The following is a 14,157-nucleotide window of genomic DNA, read 5'->3' on the forward strand; positions in this document are numbered from 1 at the left end:
GAAAGCCCCTGAAGGACTGGCTCTGCTCCCTCTGAGGGGCCCAAGACTTACTTATCAGGTTTGAGGTCACGGTGAACAATCCCATAATTGTGTAGGTACTCCAGTGCCAGAACAGTCTCGGCAAAATACATCCTCGCCATATCAACAGGTAGGGCACCAATGTTCTTAAGAAGGGTAGCACAATCACCTCCTAGAAACAAAACATTTGCACATATGGCACTTTGAAATGGCGAGTATCAGGATGAAAAAAACAGCTAGGGGTCTGCAGTACAAGATTAGACTAAGTTTTCTAAAGGCTGTCTCTCACACCCCTGTTAGGAGGAATTCTAAAGATCTCTCTATACTCTGTCTTGAACTTAAAACAAATACTAAAATCCTAGGAAAATTGAGATCCATATATGTTGGGCAGGCTTGGACAGGAATTGTCCAGATGCCCTCTGCAAACTGAAGGAAGCCTTGAAGAGGCTGTGGACTCCTGATTGAAGCTTCCTTGGGAACACTGGGCACATATCTCAGTCGACCTTCATTTCTACTTGCAAAGATGAATTAACATTAAAATTTCGTATTGTCAATACATCTGATTTCATTCCACTAATTTATCTGAAAGAGCACTGATACAATAACTATAATCTTATTTCTCAAACATTCAGTCAAGCTAGCCAGGCATAAGAAATTAATCCTATCCACCAGTGAATATTGCTTATAATAAGATATACTGATAAAGTAAAATCAAATTATATTTCAAAGAACAAGCAAACCAAACAATGAAAAAAACCAACATCAGCATAAAATGGCACTTTATTTTTAAAAAGGCTGCTAAAGAATAAAGACTTATATTTCTTAAGTCTTTTTTTAAGTGGAATGTTAAGCAAATGTGCTATGGATCCAGCCACACCATCCCACAGGAGAGAGGGAGGGTTTCCTTTCCACTGAAGACTGGAAAGTTCACACTGACTTCTGACCTCAGCAGTGAGGCTCAGCTCCACTGCAAATGTGTTGTATCAGCCACAGGGATTCACAGCCCACATCCATCCCAACCAAGGCCCCTCTGGAGGTGTGGACAACAGCAACCATACCTTCCACATACTCCATAACCATGCACAGGTGCCGCTTGGTCTCAAAGGAGCAGAACATGCTGACCACGAAGGGATTCTCAGCAAAAGTCAGGATATCTCTCTCCACAAAGGCCTGCTGGATCTGGTTCCTCAGGATCAGGTTCTGTTTGTTGATCTTCTTCATGGCAAAACGCTGGCGGGTGGTCTTGTGCCGCACCAGATACACCGCTCTGCAAAACCACACACCAAGAGGAAAAGGGTCATTCTCAGTTCAAGCTGGTTTGGCGTGGGTTTAGGTTTGGAGTTCTTTATGGTTTTGTTGGGTTTTTTTAAACAGTGACGTTACTGTTTTGAATGGATCCTGACAGACTTATCCATGACTCCATAAAATCCCGTTTCAGTGGCAATCTACCCTAGCAAAGAAGGAGCTCCATGATGCTTCCTTCCCAAAGCTGCTCTGCCTTCTTGAATAAAGCAGCATTATTGCTGATGTGATAAACAAGGAGATATCTCAAACACAAATGTCACAAATTTCCATAAGCACCATTGCAGAGCAGCATGTATTTTTCAACACTACAGTAACTACTTGGCTTAAAAAATTGTCCAAAATCTATGGAATCAGCATGAGTCCTTTCCAGGCTCCATAAAATTAATTTGACGCAGCACTGTCACCAGGGATTTCCTTCAGTAAAGTATCTCTTACACTTCTATCATTTGCAGATCATTAGATTCCTGCACATTAATAATACAGTTTGCAAATAAAATTTTCATCCAGTCTGCCTGCCTTATTGAATCAGTACTTGTTTCCTTTTCTCTGGAGTACATTACATTTAATGTGGTATTGTGTCTCACCAGCCACTGACTGTAAAATAAATCCAGGATAAAGACATGTGACTAACAGCAAAACTACCACTCCTCTCTCCCCTTTTTACAAAGTTACATGGAACTTGTGCAGAAATGTGACTAAAGAGCTTTAAAATCTTTTTGTCTCATAATATGACTCTTAAACATGCTTCATTGTGTCTTCACTCACTAAAACCCATGCTTACATTTTTTCCACATATAATTTTTAAAAAGCGACTTGTTGTTAACTAAGCACTCACTTCCACAAAACATTCAAGCACATGCTCAGGTTTTGTTGCTATGACCTAATGAGTACCACTGCTTTTCAGTAACAGCCTAATGACCTCACTGGTAAGGATTTATGACCTGCAAAGAGTCAGGAACTGCCTTTTAAAATTCTGGATAGGTTTGTGTGTGTGGTTAAAACCCTAACTGGCTGAATTCATACTTGATTCTTCAATGGATAATAAAATCTAATAGCCTTTCTCATGTATTACTCCTCACAGTAGATTTACCCCAGTGTTATTCTAGCACTTCTTTTAGCATATCAAGTGCTCTCAAACAGCCACATATGTTATATATATAATCTGAATAAAAGAAAGAAATGGCATCTCCCAGAAGAATGCAGAAGATACAACTATGGAACCTCTGTAAGACCCAAGTGAAATTACTTCATGCTTTGGACCCAACAAAACCCAGACATTTGCCAAATCTTCCTATAACCCTTTGTTGGGTAGGACAATAACAGCATTTTCTTCTAATTCAAAGTCTAAAAGCCTTACCCATAAGCACCATTACTGATCAGTTTAATAGTTTCAAACTCTTCTTCAGACGGAGTTTTCTTTGACTGGACAGAGGCCCCACGGCTCTGAGGAAAGACAACAAGAAAATGGAAATCAGGAGTAGGAATGCCTTAATTCTATATGGGGTTTTTTTTTGTCCTTTTCTTGTTTAAGCACCCATTAACTCAAACTCAATTTCTGAATTTCTGGGGTCCTCAGCTTTAGGACAATTTTCTGCATCCTTAGGGTGTTTGCAGATGCCCTTCACAAATTATTACCACAAAAAGTCAGTGGACTGTAAGATTCAGGCCTTTCCTTAATACTACATTTTTAAAAAAAACCAATAAAATAAGGATCTTTGAAATCTAGCCAGTTACATAATTAAATTTTTCCAGTGGTTTTACTAAAGTCAACTCTTTTCAAAACCCATCACATTTTACAAATGTGGATATAAAGAATTCCTCCAGATGATTTTCATTTGTAACTCCAAATTTTTTTTAAAAAATCCACAAAACTTGGTGATAATGCCTATTTGCATCTTTTAAGCATTTTACCACCACTGTATAAAGATTTTCACGTTTTTATGAGCATGTACTCTAGTTTTAATATGAGCTTTTAAATGTCAGCACTTTTTTTTTTTTTAAATTACAATTACTCTGCATTATAATTAATTCTTTACTGTAGACTACTTCTTTTGAGAGAAAAAAAAGTGCTAGACAGAGTGAGTGTATTACTGCTTTACCTCGACTGAATCATCTGTCTCCGGAGTGTCTGGGCTGTCATAGCTATTCAACTGGGCCATTTCTGAAAAGAAAGAGGAAAGATTACTCCTAATGATCTCAATCAAACACTATTCTCTTTGTTTATACAAGAAAAACAGGGTTTTAAGAGGTGCTTGTAGATGATGAAGGACATTTTCTCCCTCTGTAAAAAGTCACCCCAATTATACAGTGATAACCTTTAACATCTTGTATGCTGCAGGCAGTATTTTATATAAAGATGAATATAATAAATTGTTCTAATTTCAGCCTGAACTTACTCTAGATAGTTTCTATCATAAGTAAAAGCAATAAATGCATGTTTGGGGAAAGTGCTGTCTAGTTAATATTAAAACCCATTCCACACATACATGTCTGCATGTAGCCTGGTGGCACCTCTGTGCTCCAAGAAGAAAAAGCATCACATTTCAAACAGCTGCCCTCCACGTGATGTGGCTGATTCTGCAAAACACTGAGCAGCAGCAAACTGGGGGAAAGTCACTTAGTTTAGGCTACTCAGTTGTCACAGGAGGTGCTGTAAACTTTGCAAGCCCAAATCCTGTGTTAGCTACGAGTCTCTGAACAGACATCACTGACATTTCTGGGTGCCCTCCTTACAGAAAGGAAATAAGGCACCTTGACATCTCCCCACATTTCTAAAGAAAATTTGACTTTAGTAAGGGGAATTAGCAATGGAAAGGTTCTCTCCCATGACAGGGATCAAAGGAAATTTCCCTTTAATGTCAGATTTCAACAAATGCTATTAAATTGCATTTAGCAATCTTTGGTAGAAATTTTCCCGAAGAGCTCTTCACTTGAAGTCAACCTGTCACTGTCATTCCAGTAAACACCAGAGAAGTTAAACTAGTCCTAGCCAGACTACTAATTTATGTTAAAATTATGCTCTCCTGAGATAACAAGAAGTATAGTTCAATCACTGAAATATTCTGCAGTAACCTCCAGTCCCTGTCATTCTTTCTATTGTTGCTGAACAAGCTGTGCATGCTCAGAAAACTTGTCATTTCAGCCAGCAAAGTGCCAAGCAGAAATATTAACTCACTAATTCTAAAGTTACAATCTTCTGGGCCAATGTATGTCTATATAAAGTTTAACATATGCAATTTTGGCACCTTGCAGAAAAGCTGTTTCTGTCCTTACATTGCTCTCTTTGGTTTGGCTGCTACATAAGATGTAAAACTTCAATCTCACCTCCAGCTAAAAATTCACACTCATCCTGGTAATCTCATGGAAAACCACAGAATACACACTTTTCCCAGAGAGGACAATCAAGTGGGATGACAGGATACTTTCCAACCAGGCCATTAGCAGGCCAGGCAGATCAGAAAAATAACAGGTGAATTTACTTTTACTGTCCAACAGCACAGAGAAAACAGTTAAATCCTAAAGACATTTTCTAACATTGTTTCAGCTATAATACAGGGAGACATTATTAACATCATAAGTAAAGAACTGTCACTATTGATGTGCCATCCTTACCCCAGCAACATTCCTTTGAGACATGGGGCTGGAAAGGACAGTCTAGAATTTGACAGCAAACAGGAAAATAAAGAAAAATGGCCCAGAAATTCAATCAATAAACTAAAAGCCTCTTTCAGCTATGTAGTGACCAGGAGATCTGACTATCCTTTCAACAGTTTGGAAAGTACCTAACAAGAGTTCTCACCCTCCAGGGGATCCCTGGTGAGTCCCAGTTGGCTGATAATGTAACGAGGAATGTCACATTTAATTCCTTGCCCTTCCTTGGCATGGCCTTCTGCAGCTTCCAACAAATGGTAGAACTCTTCAGGATCAAACTCCTACAGCAAAGTAGTGAGAGACAGAGAGAGACAAATGATGCAGCTTTACAATTATAAAAGGTTTCTCCCCCATAAAGGGGAATCCTCAGAAACATCCAAAGGTAATTCTGGGCTTAGCAGTGATGCAGAACATTTCCAATTATAACAATCAAGGCAATGCTTCCCACTCTGCTCTGTAAAACCAACAGACAGTTACATCCCACAGGTTCAGATCAGCAAATCAAAACAGAACAAGGACTGTAGGGACTTTCTACAAACCAAACCCAAACTTTCAAAAGGTCTTGTTAAGGTAAGTGTCAAGTGTGGACACAACTCCCAGTTTTGTCACATTGGGACCTGTCAGAGAAAAGTCTGTGATGAAAACTGAGGCACCACCTTCTGCCATCTCCATCTGACAGGTGAGTAAACCCAAGATAAGCCTCTCCTGCTGCCAGATGTCACCTCTGATCAAGCCATACACCCACCCAATCCTGTCACTGTCCTAACCTCAGCAATTGCTAATTAAATTATTAATAAAACTGCTTTCTTCATAAGAAGTATTTTTCCCCTATTTCTTGTACTCTATAGCACAGGATCACTTCAGCAACTCAGGCTTGGTTCATCTCTCAGGCCAGAAAAGGTTATAGAAGGTGTGATCTCTCACACTGCACTAAGAGATATGGTAGGAAACAAAAGACAAACTTTGGGCAGCAGGAGCCCTCTGCTTAGAAACAAGTTCACCAGATCACTTTAGCTCTCCCCCTACAAACCTCATCATTCACCAGCAATGAGCAGCTTCGCCAACACTCTTCAAAAATTTTCCAGTGAAATGGGAGGATGAAAGGGGAAGAGTTTCAGCAAACAGCTGAGCATGCACACATAACTGAGGGCATCAGTAAAGAACTGGTGTGTGGTCAGCAACGTAAGAGAAAAAGAGCACAGAACTGCAAACAAGAAAAGGAAATTAGAGCTTGTAATGATGTGAAGAGACTTGAGCAGAGAACAGATGCACTTTTCTATGACTGCTCCAAGCAATGCTGCTTGGATAGAGGCTGTCACCAAAGACAGCAACAATGTGAGGAACAAAGTTTCTTCCCAACTCCTCTGGAAAAGGATTAATCAGCAGCTTCAGAAGTGGCAGAGAGCAGAGCCAGACCAGATAGGACCACAGAGAGAGATGGTCACCAGAATGCAGTGAAAGGGATGGTGGAGCCAAGGAAGGACCTCTCGAGGTACAGCTGCAGTCATTTATTGGTGAGTAGAAGACAGAGGGAAAAAAACAACTTGGTGACAAAAAATCCCAAACATACAAAATATTAAGGAACTATAAAAATTCCTGTTCTGACTTATTTATGGTAGGTTTAATCATTTTGAATACAGAAGAATGAACCCTACTAAGGGGAGGTAGGTGCTATGGAAAAATAAACTGAAAAAACCTAGATACTTTTTCCCAAAGATGGTCGCAGAGATGCACAAACCAGGTTATTATTTTCTTGAAGCCCTAGAGATTATCTGTCAATAAACATTTCATAGTCCAACAGGTAATGCAAAGACAGAAGCCAAATAGCTGGACTTCAGAATACTTAAATGCTTTTTGACTGCATTAAAACAATCACAACCATCACAAGCATTGTGATGGACACTTATTTCACTTACAAGGAAGAAAGAAGAATGAGCAGTGTTACTAAAGTTAACCTTAATATTAAATAGTAGAAAAACGTTTTATAAATTCACATATAATTTAAGTCAAAGGTACAAAAAGGTATGTTAAAGATAAAAATGAAAATTAGTTCTCAAAAGCTATTTAAACAGTTGACTTCCATTATTATATTTCTTGCTTTATGCGACAAATGGAACATTAGTATTTAACTCTTCATGTCACCAGATTAAAACAAATACTTGGAAAAAAAACTGCTAGGAAGGCAATGCAGGTTGAAAAAACCAGGTGAGACTAACCCACAGATCCAGATATTATTTCTACATTTTGGAGTCTGGCCACTTCATTGTCAAGGTTGTCACTACAGACTTTGGAATTCATTACTCAAATCTCAATGACTTCGCTGCTTCCACCTGCTCCCACTCACTTTGCAGAACATCAGGTGGAGAAGACATAGAACCTGGAGACCTCTTGATTTGCAACTAAGAGCTGCCTTGAGTTTGGAACTCTTTGCAGGTACAGATATGGGTTCACAAGGCTTTCTGAGGTTCCAAGATTTCCTAGATGATGAGTGTACACAAGCAGAAATGACAATGGTGAATGCAGCAATGCATGCACAAACATGGTGAGTTTAAATTTATCCCCCTTCTCCATTGTCTTTGCTTCCAAAATAAATTTTGAAGTGCTAGAACATTAGTGGGAGTCATGAAAACTCATCTAAATCACAAACATTATTTGAAAACCAAGGAATTCCCAGTTTGAATGGAGTTGTGCCTGGGATTTTCAGTGCAGTCTGGCAGAGATTTCTTGAATCAGTAGTGAAGGTATTTGCCCTGCTGGTTGTGCAGCCAGATTCCTCTCTGACAGTGGCCTTCCTTGCACTGCAGGATTCCCAGCAAAGTGATCCATCTGACAGCTGTGGAGGAGGAATAAGGAACCCTCCAAAGCCTACGAGTTCTCAGAACTGCTGCAGGTGTTACCAAAAGTTGGTATCATTGTTAAGACTGGACCACTCTTGTTTACTTTGTCAAAGAAAGCTCCACAAAACTCATTCATCTTCCAGTGACTCCAGGGATGTCACCCATGGATACACTGACCCCAACATAACCCACATGTTAACTGTGCTTTTATTAAGTCAGCCACAGATTCCTCATCCAGCCAACTTCTCTGATGTCTCAAACACCTGTAGCATCTCTGTCACTTTTATGTCCAGAAAGAACCACCATGAATGTGCTCTGACACATCAGGGAATTTCACCTTGTCATTCTCTAAGTTTCCATTGTAGGTCTGTGACACCTCACAATTTTTGGTGACTTCCCTACATTTTCACTAATTTCTCAGCATGCTTTTGAAATACAGTCACTGAATTGAACCCTTTCAGTTGTGTGTACACCTCTTTCTATATGTATTTGAAGATCTATATTAACACTTTTGCTATGGCATGGCAATGAGAATACGGGTTTTCTAGCTGCTTCTCCACCATACCAAGAAAATATTTTTGTAGTTGCAGAACTTTGGGAAACCGTGGCCTAATTCATTGGAATTGCCTAAACAATATTCACTTCAGTTTCTAGCATTACATTTTAAAAAAGCATTGTTATTAGCCAGATTAAATTGTTAAAAAAGGAGTGAGATTTGCTTTTGCTTGCATTCCATTAGCACCAAACAGGATTTCAAACGCAGGCTCCCAAATCTTCTTGGATCTCACACGGGTGTATCCCACTGGGTGCTCACAGCTAGAAAACCTGACACCACGTTTCACCAATTACTGAGTCTACAGGAAGGGTTTGAGTCCCAGAGCCCAAACACCATTTATGTCGTGGTAGGGAACTTCTTCCTTAGTGACAGCTCCTCCTTAGCATGGCGCTCTGGACACCGGGCACACCCCAAACAGACATTCACAGGCTCCTTACAGTAGCTATTAACAACATGAGGAACATCCAGTGGCATCAAGTAGCATGAAATGATGTTGCCAGCTACATCTGGCCCCTCAGCCATTAACTTTATATTAAAATATAATTTAGCTGCTGATGCAGCTGACAGCCTGTTGGAGAACTACTTCTATATTAACGCAGAAGCCACTTAGCGCTTCCTCTTTTTTATTAAACATCAATTTATTTTTCACCAACGCTTTAACGAGCATTTAAAGGTTTCTTTCGAAGGCTTTGTGTCCCTCAAGTGCACAGGATCCTCTCCCAGGCCTGCACTCACCAGGCACTCGAGCAGCCGAGCAGGGCGGGCGATGATGATCATCAGCTTCTTCACGAGCTGCGTGACGAAGGCAACCTCGGAGCTCTCGGAGCGCTCGTGCGCCTGTGGACAGCACAAGAGCACGTCACGGTCCCAGCACGGAACTCTGCATTCTGTACATCACATGCTGAATGCAATCACCAGCTCGCTGACCGGATCAGCAGCCAAAGGCACGGCTGAGTCAGGGCAGGCTGAGCTCAGCTCGCTCAGCCTTGCCAAGGTCTGGCTTTTCCATCACGACTGACTCCCATTATCATGCAAGACATATTTCAAAGGCTCTGTTTGCATTATATCACCTATCAATTATAATAGATACAATGTGGGCTTACTTTTTAAAATGAAAAGAGAAATACTGATTTTTTCAATTTTACCTTCCACACAACACTGACATCTGGGTAATCACTAACAGACACATTTCTGAGCTTTACTTTCAGCTAGAATTTGAACTAGAATTTCTCTTCATCATCAAGAAAAATTCAACCTCCATTTCTCTTTTTTCAGTTTTATTGATCCTGTTGAGTAACTCCAGCATTGCATTGTATTTTATGTAGGACCAAGCAGATAAGCAAAGAAAAGCGTAGAGAAAAACTTAATTCAGAGGATTTAGTCCTGCCTGTTACTTTACCAGATTTCAGTATAAAGTCAAGTCTTAGTTTCAAGATATGTGTGTGTATTTGTGTTATGGGATGTCTTTTTACAACAGCAAACACACCAAAACAATAATATATTTTTTAAAAAAGAGCAACACAAAAGAGCCCTCAGAAATTATCCTTCTCTTGAAGCACACAATGACTACATGATGAGTTCTGGAGCAGAAATATAATAGTATTTAATTGCAAAGTGATAAAAAATGGTTCCAATGCCTTGCAAAAACTCTTAAACGAAGTACAGCTATTTTTCCCCAAGGTCTAAAAATTGTGCTTTAACACAGCCACAAATACAGAGTCCAGAACTTAATAAATGAGCTTTTGCTGGCAATGAGCCACTTACTTATAAGAGTGATATTTTATCAACAACAGTGCAAGCAGCAATAAACTAAAAGGTTAATTTAGTGCTGTCCATTTGAATCATATAAGAAAAAGACATATAATATATGTCTTTATATGTCTGAGAAGTCAAATCACAGTGGTGACCGCCTAAAAGAGCAATGCAAACACAGGGAGCAGAAATTCAGAACTAGAAATATATAAGCAGCATTTTAAATAACATATCTCTGATCCTTTGCTGCCAAACAAAAAAAATATTAAAAGGTTCATTAATGCTCATTTTTACACCAGTCAGAATAAAAATGTTGATTTTCTCCTTATGCACTGATTAGCATGGGCTAGAATTTTAACCTTGAAGAGAGTGATGTACCTGATAGTTCATTATCTAAAAACAATATCAGAGGTCCATCCTGGCTATAGAGCCTTAAAAGAAAGATTATTTTAGAAATATTGAAATAAGTTGTAATTTCTTCTACTGATCAAAAGACTTTTAAAATTATGAAATAGAAAATAATTGCAATGAAAATATAAATATTCACTTTGTGACCTCTAATGCATTATGCAAACTTAAAAGTTACAATATGAATTTTAGAAAGAACTTAATGCTTTCATATTTTAAAAGCCATTCCAGATCACCAGGGGTTAGCTGCACTGAAACGAACAGATAAAACATCAACAACTTTGTCTTATGTTAAATTTGAGCCATGCAATTGGAAAGTCCTTTTCTCTCCCCCACATAGGTTATATTATACAAAATGTAATATAATAGATATCGTTCATTGTTTTGCATTCATTTATACTGTTAAAGAGAACTTAGTCTTTTAAATCAAGTCGTTTTGCTTTCTCCTTTTCTCATCTATGACAATTCAGATAAAATAATTCAAAAATGTAGCTAGTTTAATCAGGTGTCTGTCTTGAAAATAAAAAGTGCGACCACGACTGCCAAATGATACAAAAAAACGAAAGGGAAAAGCAAAAAAGCATTTACAAAAACCAAACACAACTTGTAACAGCCACTCAGCCATCATCTCTGCACAGCGCTGCTCCTCCAAGATCCTCAGTGAAACTGCCTCCTCTTCTTTGCTCCTCACACAGGACAGCCCGGACATCCCCACAGATTCCTTGTTTCCAGAGTGTCCCAGGGACAGAGCCCGGGAGCGGGAGGTTTGTCCAGGCAGGCACTGCCTGCTGCTCCCATGAGCCAGGTGCCAGCTGTGTCCCCCCAGCTGTGTCCCCCCAGCTGTGTCCCCTCAGCAGCACAATCCCTGGAGCACACACCGGCCCCCAGGCTCTGCTGCCATCCCAGGCTCCCCTCCCCTGCCCTCCCCAGCAGGGCTCTGGGCAGAGGCTGCTGCCATTCCTGCACACTCTGCTGGTGACACGTGGACAGGAGGTAGCCATGGGTAATTTACAAACCGATTCCCTCATCTGAAAGACCCATCCGTCACTAACTGTGGCTGCTGGGGCATGAAATTAAAATCACTGCCCTCCCCTGGGGTTCAGCAGGACCAATAACTGGGATATGCAAGTCACAATGCTGTAATTGAGCTAATATACTGATGGAAACCAAAACAATAGACCTGCAAAGCCAAGGACTGATAAATTTACACTCAGTCTCCTACTAAGAAAGCAATCAGAATATCCATTTGCCAATATGCAGCATCAGTCACTGCTGTAGAACACTCATACCCTCCCCTGCTCCTTTTGTTCCATGCACAGAAACACCTGTAATCCTTCACCTTCCTGCCCAACTGGCTACACCTAGGCAACAATCATCAGACTTCTTTTGGCTGCTTCTACCTTATTGATTCAGCCAAGCAATAAATGACTATAACCTTTTGTTCTTCAGTAACCTGAGATTCTAACCCATGGTAACAGGTAAAGAACTGAATGTCACATGTTCTCTTTTATATCAGTGCTCTATCTTATTTTTTTGTATTTCTACTTTGATGTGAAGTGTAGCATTCAAGTGCACGTTTTCCAAAATGAAGAAGATCTCTTAAATTTATTTTTATTTCATGATTATTTCAGTGATGCAATAAGTTCTTCTGGCTAAAAGACAGTATTTCATGCTCCAAACAAGGGAAAAGATCTCATTTGCCATAGCTAATGAGATTTGTTGGCATGTTATTACAAAAGCCGAGAATCTAAAAATCTTCCAAAAGCTTTCTGGTTTGGTGCATTTAAATAGCTCATTATTTGCATACTCAAACGGTCTCTTTTACATTTTTACTCAAACTACAATATATTAAATCAAGTTTCCTTTTTATGGTTTGAAATGCTGCACAGGTTTAGTTTGTTACTAGGTATCAGAATCTATACCTTGTAAAGAATTTTTAAGAGAGAGAATCCATTCTTTCACAGTAAAATTGTAAGAAAATCTGTGGATATTTCTGCCACTTTTTTGGCCTCATTATTCACCAATAAAGCATCTTTCCAACCTTTCAGTATGTTATAAAAAATACCATAAAACTCCATAGCCTACTACACAGACCATACAACTCCCAAGTCAAACAGCTTTTTGAATTACCTTCTAATTGCTATTATTTATGTACCAATTATTTATGATACTTTACAACCTAAGCAAAGGTTAAAATCTTGCTATCAAATTTGGAATAGTTTAAACTTGACTCAAAAATGTCCTGTGTTCCAGGTAGGTCCTCCAAAACAAATAGTATCACCAATTTCTATATATTTTGACTAAAATGTCCCAGTTACTACCTTGCAGAATGCAGTCTGAAGGGCAAAGCACAGACTAGGCAAGCAGAGGAAAACAAGTAGCTTTTAAATATTAATATCTAAAAGATAAGCTAAGGAACAGAAAAAGCCATGGACAGGGGAAAAAATCAAATGAGAAGGATGTGGAATTAAGCTTTTGGCTTTCTCCAATGTCTTTAATGTCTTTGTTCTCTTCCTTTCCAGCCTGTTGTGCCTCCCATGTCTCTCTAAACTTTCCTTTTAATCACCTCTAGCCCACCTTACTTCCTACAGTAAATCAATCAAACTGAAGAGCTGACCTTTCTCTCACTCCTGCTCTGCAGAAGAGGGCAAAGAAAGCCCCAAAAGACAATTCCTGAACAAGCTCAGAGATGACCATTGTATCTCCTCTAATCACTGTTCAATGACACCTTTCCCAGTATTTCAGAGCAGCAGGATAATACCTGTAGGATCAAGGGGGAAGGGACATTTAAGAAGTGCATTTTGAGGACTTGTTCTGAGGGGAAGGGGAGAAAAGGAAAAAGCTGATTTATCTGACCCACACCTCCTCCGAGACCCTGATTAACCTCTTCAGGCCAGAAGACAGGACTGAAAATGCAGACTGGAAGTGGCCAGCCCTAATTTATGGCTCTCTCAGTCCCTTATGGTGTAAGAAATCACTGTTCACACACAGAGGAGGAAAGTCAGGGAGGAGATTTTCAGGCTCCAAGAATCTGCTACCAGAAGCAGTAAAACACAGTGTAGGCCCCTTGTGCCCCTGAAATGTAAGAGATTTTGCTGAGCATACAAAGTCACTTTTAATGAAAACTTCCCAACTTCCAAACCATCACCCAAAGAGACCTGATCCCTTATTTCACAGCTGGCATGTGCAAATACCCTGCTTCCAGACTTTAGAGATACAAGGGGGATCCACAAGTGGTTACTGATATCCTGTAGGCAGACAATCATATAGCCCCTCAAAAGATATTCCCTATCTCTCTTGGTCTGTCAAAATTATATTCCCTAAGCAGAACACCACAGATCCAAACATGACTCATTTTTCTCTCAAGCATAACAAATACCAGAAAAATTACAGCCACATTTACATAAATGGGATAGCCAAAAAATTTAGCTGATACAAGGGAAATTCCTGCAGTTTTCACAAAACTTTTTAATGCAATGATTGTATATTAATATAGTGTTTTTACTCATCTGCCTTTTTCTAATATCTAAAAAGAGTGGCAAAGGGACACAAGCTAGTGCAATTCATACCAGTGGGTTGGCAAATTGATCAGTAAAGATATAATTAAATTAAAATCATAACAGAAAACAA

At 39.4% G+C, this 14,157-nt stretch overlaps 1 protein-coding gene across 6 annotated transcripts in view; it reads right to left on the minus strand.

Moving 5' to 3' along the window:
* MAST2 (microtubule associated serine/threonine kinase 2) overlaps positions 1-14,157 on the minus strand; it is a 187,289-nt gene that overhangs the window by 25,279 nt on the left and 147,853 nt on the right. For all 6 annotated transcript variants that reach the window (XM_088169765.1, XM_088169764.1, XM_088169763.1 and 3 more), the window contains 6 exons: positions 9,103-9,204; positions 5,123-5,255; positions 3,423-3,484; positions 2,681-2,766; positions 1,077-1,285; positions 52-190 (listed from right to left, as the gene is read on the minus strand). In XM_088169765.1, the coding sequence (XP_088025891.1) occupies positions 52-190; positions 1,077-1,285; positions 2,681-2,766; positions 3,423-3,484; positions 5,123-5,255; positions 9,103-9,204 (731 nt within the window). The remainder of the gene's footprint in view (positions 1-51; positions 191-1,076; positions 1,286-2,680; positions 2,767-3,422; positions 3,485-5,122; positions 5,256-9,102; positions 9,205-14,157) is intronic.

This window comes from Sturnus vulgaris, chromosome 9, assembly GCF_052056855.1.
Source record: "Sturnus vulgaris isolate bStuVul1 chromosome 9, bStuVul1.hap1, whole genome shotgun sequence".
In the NCBI taxonomy this organism is placed as follows: domain Eukaryota; kingdom Metazoa; phylum Chordata; class Aves; order Passeriformes; family Sturnidae; genus Sturnus; species Sturnus vulgaris.